At 36.3% G+C, this 10,370-nt stretch overlaps 2 protein-coding genes across 2 annotated transcripts; one reads left to right on the forward strand and one right to left on the reverse strand.

Moving 5' to 3' along the window:
* Positions 1–5,595: 5,595 nt before the first annotated feature.
* Positions 5,596–8,860, forward strand: LOC129724706 (F-box/LRR-repeat protein fbxl-1-like). The gene is made up of 3 exons (XM_055679829.1): positions 5,596–5,722; positions 5,850–6,941; positions 6,995–8,860. Exons 1-3 carry the CDS (start codon positions 5,621–5,623, stop codon positions 7,382–7,384), a joined length of 1,584 nt encoding a protein of 527 aa, XP_055535804.1. The 5' UTR covers positions 5,596–5,620; the 3' UTR covers positions 7,385–8,860.
* LOC129724707 (uncharacterized) lies at positions 6,786–9,771 on the reverse strand. The gene is made up of 4 exons (XM_055679830.1): positions 9,632–9,771; positions 8,633–9,574; positions 8,338–8,577; positions 6,786–8,280 (listed from the first exon to the last, which is right to left on the reverse strand). Exons 1-4 carry the CDS (start codon positions 9,662–9,664, stop codon positions 7,915–7,917), a joined length of 1,581 nt encoding a protein of 526 aa, XP_055535805.1. The 5' UTR covers positions 9,665–9,771; the 3' UTR covers positions 6,786–7,914.
* Positions 9,772–10,370: the final 599 nt, after the last annotated feature.

A 10,370-nucleotide genomic window follows, 5' to 3' on the forward strand; every position in this document is an offset into this window, starting at 1 on the left:
AGGACAAGTTATTTTATGTCTGTTGGTAGTAGTTAAATAAATAAGTAAATAAATAAGTCATTTTTTAAACTTGAAATTTTATCTAGGATTCAATTCATTCAAAACCATAATACTCCATTATTGAAAATTTGCAATACCGACATTAATCTATCAAAGATAAAATATAAATTTGGGCAAAAATCACAAAATATATCATTAAAAATTTATACTTATACGTGTTGTGATTTTTTCAGTCTTATTTCTTACAATGATTGATAAAAATGCGTCAATTCCTCAACAAATACAACTTCTGCTCAACACTGTTTTGCTTGTAAAGCTACAATATTGGAGTTTAACAACATTGAAAAGATGCGGACATTGAACGCAAACGAAGATTGCTTGGATTACGCAATATTTTCGCTTCATGGTTGGATACGTTGTTTTGAGTGCATGATTTATATTTCATATCGACTGGGATTCAAGCGCTTACGAAAATCGGGGTTCAAAACACAGTATGTAGCCACCAAGAAAAAAAAATCGGGTTAGACCAAATCGATGTTTTAGGTCAGCAATATCAATCGAAACGACATACTCAATTATTTTACGAAATTTTTGTTATAATTATTTTTCGATAAATTTTACCATTTTATGTTATTAAAATAAATTTAAAAAAATTCGATTGCCTTGTGGTTACTATCTTAAAGTACTGGTATCATCCGAAGGATGATTTTATCGAAAATTTGTTCTAAGTGTTACATCTTTTAGTCTGTGGTTGTAGATCATAAACTCGATGAATGTTGATTTAATTAAATTTCAAAGGCGCCCCAGACGGCGTTATCGCGCGATGACTGTTATTCGATTGGAAATTTTGAAGTGGTCGTTTTTTTGTGGCGATGGAGCTAGGTTCCAGTGTTACGTCTGTTAGTCTGTGCTATAACAGTCTTTACGCAACAACACTGTCTGAAACGTCGTCTTGCAATTTCACACATTTTTGGTGGTTCCCAATTTGACACTAGCGTTGTCATCATAATTCAGGACGCAGCGCAGAAACGGTAACAGATGGTGCAAATAGGCGATTGAAACAGTGGCCTATAAACGTCAACATTTTGCCTACCAATCATAAATTCATCACGGCGGTAATATTTCATTTCAAATGCTTACAAAACTTATCTCATTCATTGAAAGTGCACATTGTACTGAAAACAAATGTTGGGCTCTTGTTTTTTCCATCTAAAACGACATTTACTCGAGAATAAATCTACCGACAAAATGGGACGTTTACTCTATTACACTTGTTTTAGGGCAAACCAACCAAAAAGTGGGTACCAGAAACGCTGGTACCAGAATCAATGAGTGGTAGATGGAAAATGTATGGAGTTGTACAGCCACAAAAGCCCCCTGGATTAAAATGACTGTTCGGTTGACAGCTAGCGCTGCAGTAAAAATGATGAGGATTAAGGGCAGGCAGTATTTTACCCATCAAGATTCTATTTGCAGTGAGTTATCACGAGTTCACGTCGCGGGAAACTTTGAATATTTAGATTTTTTTCACGGTGGTAGATTTAAACTAAGAAAATGCAATTCCAACACGCTATGAACCCACCAACTGCTGTAAAAACATAACCTTAAATTAAACAATTTCTTCTGATGAACGGTACCACAGATTAATAGTACAAGATATCTGACTCTTGCAGTATGCAGCGGACACGATTGTCACTGCGCGTGAACGAAAGTCTAACTAATTTGTAATTTGTGGTAATTTAATGATGACGGCAAGGGTTCTGCCATCTAATTTTCAATATCCTTTCACGGTGCGGTCATCTCACTTTCAGTACACACTTAGATTTTATTGCCGAGAACTCAACAGTCTAGAACTCTAACCGTCTACTGGAAGTCAGGTATCTTGTTCTATAGTCATCTTTGACGGTATCACTGCAAATAAATCACACGCTCATACCAAATGTTTTTTACACACGAATGCCAATAAACGAATCCATATCAATTTATCATGTCGACCCGTATCGATTTTTAATGGAATCCAAGGTATTTCGACGTGTTTCGGCATTGTAACGTGAATGCTAGGAGTTCGATTTCGGTATGCATGACATAGCAAAACGAAATGGAATGGAATGAGATGCCTAAAAATTATGGTTTCCCCAGCAATATATGTGATATTATAATACGTACGTAGATTCATTTGAAAATATTTTATCCATAAAGTAGTATATAACATTGGTTTCTATTTGCAGCGCATAAAAAAAATGTGAGTAATATCCCAGAGATTGCGAGTTTTCTGACCGAGATGCAGTTGGCTTGAATCGTGGAGAGCAAGAACCAAACCACGATTATTTTGCAGGTGGGTGCGCTTTACTTTAAATTTTTTTTGCAGCATAATTTTTCTAAATGTATTTTTTCTCTCTACAGGACAACGGTTACAGTAACCAGGTATACACATCAGCAACAGAACCATCAGTGGACCAACCAGACTTCCTTGAATAAGTAGACTCTTTTGGTTCTACAGACGATTGAGGCTCGAATGAATTAAAGATAAATGCATTTTGGTGTAATGCAAACCGAATTTACTATAATTTATTCGTTACTTAATTCATATAAAAAAATGTTGTAGATTATAAGAGTCTTTGTTGTTTAGAAGCTACATTCAAAAAAAAAATCCAAACATAAGCCCAATATATATTTAAAATGTCTCATAATGTTGCTTCTAATGTTTTATGTGCAATGCCACACGAGACCCATTTTTCTACCTCAGATTGTCATTTAGAATGCAACATATAATCCAATTGAAATTACATTAATTTTTCCATAGCACTAATTATAAATTCAAAACGATGCTCTTAAATATCAAATAGATGACACGTGAAAACCTTGTGTCTCATTATTGAAGTTTAAGTGCGGCATTATGACTGAACCGTAAATGTATTCCACGTATAAAATGTTTCATCTATTAGCACAAAGGTAAGTGGAATCCACTTCACCAGAACGTGTCGATTTTTTTTTATAGTGCACGCAGCTGAAATGATATCAGGAACCGAAAGTATACTATTAAAAATCGACACGTTACTGCCAAGTGGATTCCACTTACTTCTGTGCTAATAGATGAAACATTTTATATTAAAGTGAAACACACTTGCGTTTCACTTCACAGCACAAAATCAAGTGTCTTACACTTCGGTTTGCCATGTCAAGCATACCAAAACCAATCTTTTTAACGTAGATTTCAATACTAAAACGTGTCAAATGCCGAAACACGTCAAAATATGATGGATTCCATTAAACATCGATATGGGTCGACATGTTAAAATAATTGGGTTGGTTTATTGGTATTCATGTGAAAAGAGCATTTGGTATGAGCGTGTGATTTTCTTTCAGTGTAACACTAAATTTCTTTTAAGGCCCAAACACAATGGACGTTGTGGCTGCGTTTGCGGCTGCGTCAACGCAACGCAAACGATTCCATTGCGCTTGGTACAGAATAATTAATAGTGGCACACACTCAATTTTTTTTGCTGTAAACCAGCAAAATCTGCTGGATTTTGCCGAGCTGTAAAACCAGCAATTCATCCAGCAAAATAAATTCTGATGTTTTTCAGCAAAACGAAACTGACAGAACTCAGCTGTATTTCAGCAATTTATTTGCTGTAATATCAGCAAAACCATGAATAACTTATTTTGCTGTATTATCAGTAATCTAACGGTTTTGCTGGAAAACAGCATCAAATTTCTGGTTGCGTTTTGTTCTCAATTGTACGTGGAAATTAGAAAACATACACACCAAAAATTCTCTTTATGGTTCAGCAAAGTACATTGCTGAAAGTTTATCAGCAAATCACTTGTTTACTGAATCACAGCATTTTTTTCAAAAGTTTACTGTAATTCAGTTCTACAGTTTACTGAATTTCGTTCAGTAATTTTATTTTTGCTGTAAACCAGTATTTCATTGATAAATTTACTGAAAACCAGTAATCGATTCAGTGATTCGCAAAAATACAGCAAATCTATTTGCTGAACAGAAAACAGTAAATGAATGTTTGCTGGAATCCAGCGAAAGAATTGATATGTCAAAATATTTTACGTCAAGCTGACATTAGTAAAACGCGCCAAATCGCTGTGTAGCTGGTATGGGATCATCTCTAAGCTCCTGATAGCGGATATGGGACCATAGCTAAGTCACTGTTGGGCTAGATGAACTTAAAGGTTGAAATGATAATCATACATCTCTAGTTCAACAGTAATTTGGCTATGATCCGATGGGCGGATGGAAGCTGGTGCCTGAGGGAAACATGGTTCCCTTGAACAAACTGGTTAACCAGTAAATTGATTTATGCTTTGCTGAATGTACAGCAAATTGTCATAGCTGACAATCAGCAATTTGTATTTTGTTTTACTGAACATGCAGCAAACGATCTGTCATTTTTATGCAATTGAGCATTACTGAATAATCAGCAAATTTCATTTTGCTGAACAGATTGCTGGAAACACAGCACACCAAAAATCAGCAAAATGTTGCTGGTTTCCAGCAATGAAAATTTGGTGTGTATGACTGAGAAAGATTTTTCGAGCATGCATCGAAATTTCGAATTGTAATATTGTACTTTCGATGCATGACCGAAAAAAATCTCCCAAAATTTAGTTATCAATTAGAATGTTTGTCATTTTTATTTTAAAAATATCTTAAATTCTAATCTAACAAAACAATAAAATTATTTACGGTCGTTGATGGTTTGGACACATTCAAAATAGCTCCCGTGAAAAAAGAAAAAAAGTTGGCATTATTCCCATTCAGGTGCAGGAAGAATCGGGCAGTTAATTGTCTCTCAGTCCCAAGCAGCGTTGCCAGGTATCCAGATTTAGCTGGATTATCCAGATTTTTGAACATGTATCCAGGTAGACACCTTTTAATGTCCAATTATCCAGATTTTATCCAGATTTTATTTTCTCTGTTCCGCAAAAAGGTCATCACTTCAATTTTGGCGCGAAATTTTGCAATTTTGTCACCTCAAATTTTGCGTACCTCAAGACTTTTATCCGAAAAATTAACCTTTCACCCTACGAAATGACCGCCAGATTTTTTCCAGATTTTTATTTTGCCTTTTCCAGATTTTTAAAAAAATGACCTGGCAACGCTGGTCCCAAGATGTTTTGATTTGTGAAAGAAAAATGCAGCAACCAAGTGGAACCCAGACAGATAACATTACTGTGAAGCATTCTCAGCTGTCAAAATTCCGTTTGGTAAAAAGCGTGAAATTTCTTGACCCCCTTTTCTTTTTACTGCTTACCAAGCTTTATTTTTTATTTTAAAACGCGACTCGCAAGTATATACACTAAAGTCGCTTTTTACGCGGGGGATACGTGCCGCGTAAAAAAACCGCGTAAATTCCGGAATCCGTGTAAAAAAAGCCGCGTAAAAAGTCGCTTTTTAGTGTATTTCATCACTAAGCGTTAACTTTCCAAAGACAGCAAAAATGATAGGCCTTCGATTTTACACCCCTTATGAAAATTTCATTGGTAACATTCGCCATTATTGGAATTTATGCTAGATTTCTTCACCAAAGAGCGTAATTTGTGAACAAGTCTTTATCATCTGACAGATCAGCTGTTTTCTGTTTTGCTTTTTCATTGGCTTATGCTGTTCTTTGGTTCGATTTCTATTAAAAATTTTCAGGTTAAAAAATCTCAGTTGAATTTCAAATATACGTCGATTATGAACTCAATTCTACCACCCGAGGTAAGGAAACACAGAAATCCACCTTGTTTCGTGGAAGAAACGAATTTCAATCAAGTGGGGTGTTTTTCGAGCAAAGTCAAATTTACTGCAGACGCTTTAAACAAAGGTTAACAACATTTTATTACAGATAATATCAAAAATTTTCGAGCATCTTAGTCGCAGCGAGCGCTTCACGGCAGCTGGCGTATGTCGTCAATGGTATGACCTGGCTTTCGGGCCGAAGTTTTGTCGAGAATTATGTATCCAGCTGAATTCAAAGAAGCAAGGATTAACAACGTTTCGAGAAAGCATTCTATGGAACCGCAGTCGGAAAGCGTCAATACGATGTGACGAACTTAACAATGATACAAAAATGCTTTTGAAAGAATTTTTAGAGAATGCCCCGTTAGAATGGTTTCATATCGATGGTGATAGCGGACTTGTGCAAGATTTATTAGTACAAAAAATGCCCCATTTAACCCATTTTAGTGTATACTTACATCCCAATGAGACGCAAAGTGGTGATGTAAATTTCCAGATCGAATTTGACTCGTTGAAGTGCCTAAATCTTCGTGCTCCGCTTAGTAATGCTTTAACGCTAGACGTAAACTGTCCAAACTTGATTACCGTCAATATGGTAGTATTAAATGACGACTGCATTTCGGTCATAACCAAACTCCGGAAACAATTGGAGGGTTTAGAAATTTCAGTTACATCTGCGGTTTCACTCAATCAACTAGCAATGAAACCGTTTGACAAACTGATCACATTAGCTTTATGGGTTACACCGCAGGCAGAAGAACTTCAGCAGGTTCTAGAACAAACACCATACCTGGAGGATATGTACTTAAATGTAGGTTATTCGGACACCATCGTCGGAGGTTGTTTCAGCAGTTTAAAAAACTTGAAAACTCTAAGTCTGGTGGGTATAAAAATTGATGCGATATTGTTCTTCGGTACCATGCATAAAATGACGAAATTAGAGAAACTGTCGCTTGAAAGGTGCAGCTTTGTCAGTGAACAAACTAGCCAAAAAATGACAGTTGTATCAGAAAGTATAACAAGCTTTACATTAAGCAACGAGAACGAAAATTTTGTTCTGCCTAATTTCCCGAATCTTGAGGACCTGACATTTTTGTACAGTTGCCAACCAGCAGTCGACGTTCTCGGTATAATTTGTCACCAGTACACAAAGCTAAAAAGGCTTAACTTTGGTGGTAACCCAGGAATAATCAGTATGGTATGTTGTACACATTTTATAAATAGTTCAATATCTAGTTATTTTTTTTATAGTTCCACCAGCGAACATCGATAGCCTACCTAAATAAACTCAAACTTTTAAATAACATCCAATTCAGTCGATTATCACTGCAGGACTATGACTGGGTCTCATGTGGGGATCTTAAAATTCAGAAACTGAGACTGGTTGGCTGTATGATTGATGGAACCGGTGCACAGCAGATTGTACAAACCTTCCCAGAACTTCGTGAGTTTTTTATTGACAACAGCTATCTTCGACAACCATCGGAAGTTTTCGAAATCGATGAGAATTGCACTCGAGGGTTGCGATCATTCGTTCCTAACTGTCGGGTTTCGTACTACGATTGCCATATCGAAGCGCGTTACGATATGTGTGCCGGTCGAAGCCTGCCAGTAATGGAAATCTATAGAAACGTGTACTAAAATGTAGATATTATTGTTAGGCAAATGTATCTAATATAGACTCTACGTCATCATGGCTGTGCCATAATTATGAATGCATAAATTTGTATTATAACGAATACGAATACGATGTTAATGAAACCATAGCAGTTTGAAATTGAAATTAAATTTTAGAATAAAAGTTTGCACCTAGAATCCAAATTTAGAATATTAAAATTTTAACATAAAATTTCACGAAATATGTTAAGGATAATTTCAGATATATTAGCTATAAACAATAGTGTAGCTACGTATTTTATTTGTTTTTTTTTATGTTCATATATTTTGCTATTTATCTTTCGTTGAAGATCATGCATTTGGGAACACAAAAAAGATTGTCCAACTTGGCTTTAAAAACTAGCATAAAAATGGTTCTTGATTGTTATATAGAAAATAGTTAGGGTGCCTAATTGGACATAAAATCAATATGAAATCCACGACGAGGCGGAATTAGACAAATACATATGGTAACCATTACACCAAACGAATGCAATCACGAGAAAAATGCACTGTCACAAAAGCAATTGTTTCAAAGTTAAGGGAGTAATCTGGACAGAATCATGCCATGAAACTATGCATTGCGAAAATAACTGCCTTAGCTTCAACTCGCAGGTTCCGTCAACAGCAGCGTCAGCAGCGCTTGTGTCATCTATAATATGACAACTATCAACATGCAGGCGCTTCAAGGCAGGAAATACGCGCCTTATTTCGATAAACGCTGAATATCGCAGCATAAAACAACTATACATAGTTAATTTCTCAACAGATAACATTGGCTTACAAGATTCGCATTGAAGAGCGGTCACCTCAGTAGATCGTAATGTTAACGATTTCAGGTACGACAATTGATGCAGTTTTGTTAATGCGTCCTCATCAAGCTATAAAAAAAACTAAAGTTTAATCATAGGTGGCAAACACAAAACTTGAAATATTACCGAGTTTCTGTAATGGATTAGTAGCTCCTCAATTGATCCAAAATTTATAAACACCTTTTGGATTGAATCACTTCCGAACTTAAAACCATGAAACAGTTCCAGAGACTTTAATCCACAAAAATTATGCTCCAAAAGTATATTGTTCACCACATTTATCAAGCGTAAATGTTTAAGCCCTGCAACACGAATGTGCAAGCCGGGTAAATCGTTTGTAATTTCGCAATGGTGTATTGAGAGACGCTGTAAAAAAAAGGTTTATAAAACAATATGACAGGCAATGTCTACTACAGCTTACCAATAATGGTTGAACCAAAAGCACATTTAATAGTATATTTGCGTCCAACTCTATATTATGGAGCGATAAGTCTTGTAACTTCGTCTTTACAGAACACAGAGTGGGAAATATTTTATGGAACACTACATTACTCCGTACGGAAAGCTCAGCTAAAGAAGGTATTCTTTGGACGAATTTCTTTGCACGTTGGTCATTTTCATTGAGATTAGCTGTTCGAGAATAATTTAACTGCAGTTCTTTATCATCGTAAATTCCGATTTCCAAACTTCTCAAAAGCGGGTATGGGAGATCCATAATCTTATCTAGTGTTTCAATATCAATCAGTTTTAGTCGTAAAACTTCAAGCTGTTTACAGTACATAACAACTATATCAAATATTTCCTTGCAGTCTATTGTTAGATGCAGTTCTCGTAAACTGGGCGTCATCAATTGAAAAAGATCATTGGGACCCCGCTGGTCTAGTTTAAAACATTCTAAACTTTCACTTTGCAGCCGCCAAACATCGTCCCCAGAAATTGTATCACGTTTGACTGTCTTGTGATGACAAAATGATATCCTTAATTCTTTCAGCCATGGAAGTTCAGAGAGGCGGTCATGAATAATATTCTTTAAGCTCGAATACCTGCTTATCACTTGCAAACTATTGAGTTCTTTGGTACTAAAAATTATGCTAGCTATGTTTTCTTCCGGTTCTGATAGCTTATTTATGTCGTCATCTGCTGTAATTGCAGGACTGAAATCTTGTACTATTGAAAGATTTCTGCAACATTCAATAAGTTTTTTATGCTCTTTAGGTAGCTGATCAGAAAAATCTGACTGCAGCTCCACCCGTAAACATCGTTGAAACTTCGCGCCGAGTAACACTTCATTCCAATTATGGCATACCAAAGCAGCATTTCGTAAATCCTTAAATGTCAGATATGAAAACACTTTTTCGAAGATCTGCAATTAATAAGCCAAACTAAATTTTGCAATATTTAGAAATCTAACAAAACTTACCTCAATCGGAAGTGAGTGCACCGTTGCTGACATTGAAATTCTTTATATTAAAAAATAAAACTTTATACCTATCACAGCCGTTGAAAATTTTGTGCTCGCTTACTTGTTGATGTCGATCAGCTGGCGTCAGGACAGGAACACTGACCATTTTTTATTTATTTTGGATAGAGTTGACAGCAGCAGGGTGAGAAATAAAGGGAACAAAAGAGAATAAAATGATTATCTATCTAAAGGTGTGGATATTTTATTTCGTAGATTATGAAGAACCGGTTTTCAAAATTTAAAGGGATCATCATATAATACATAACGCGCTCAGGGGTGGGGGGTTATTCAGCGAAGCGTTACTTTGCGTGTGTAAAACATGTGAAATTGCGTTACGTTACGGGTTAAAAACGTTAAAAATCTGTCCACGTGGTATTTGGATGGCCCCTTATCAGAGGATCAAACTTCGACTACCACTGGGGAGTTGTCCGAGCTGAGTTCTTGGTGTACAACCGGGTCGGTGATGTTGTCCATATTGGAGATGAACAGGTCGATGGTTGCGTGTACTCCGGATCTGCTCAACCGGGTGGGAGCGGCAGGACCTAGGATGATGTAGTGGCCTACTTGTAGATCGTTGAAGAGGATCAGGCCGTCTCGGTTGCGTCTAGCGAACCTATACATTAGAGAAATGACAAGACACTCACCGTTAAGGCAACTGTCAACATCAAAACGGGCTAGCTGTATAAATTTGCATTGC

The sequence above is a fragment of the Wyeomyia smithii genome, chromosome 2, assembly GCF_029784165.1.
Source record: "Wyeomyia smithii strain HCP4-BCI-WySm-NY-G18 chromosome 2, ASM2978416v1, whole genome shotgun sequence".
NCBI classification, from domain to species: Eukaryota; Metazoa; Arthropoda; class Insecta; order Diptera; family Culicidae; genus Wyeomyia; species Wyeomyia smithii.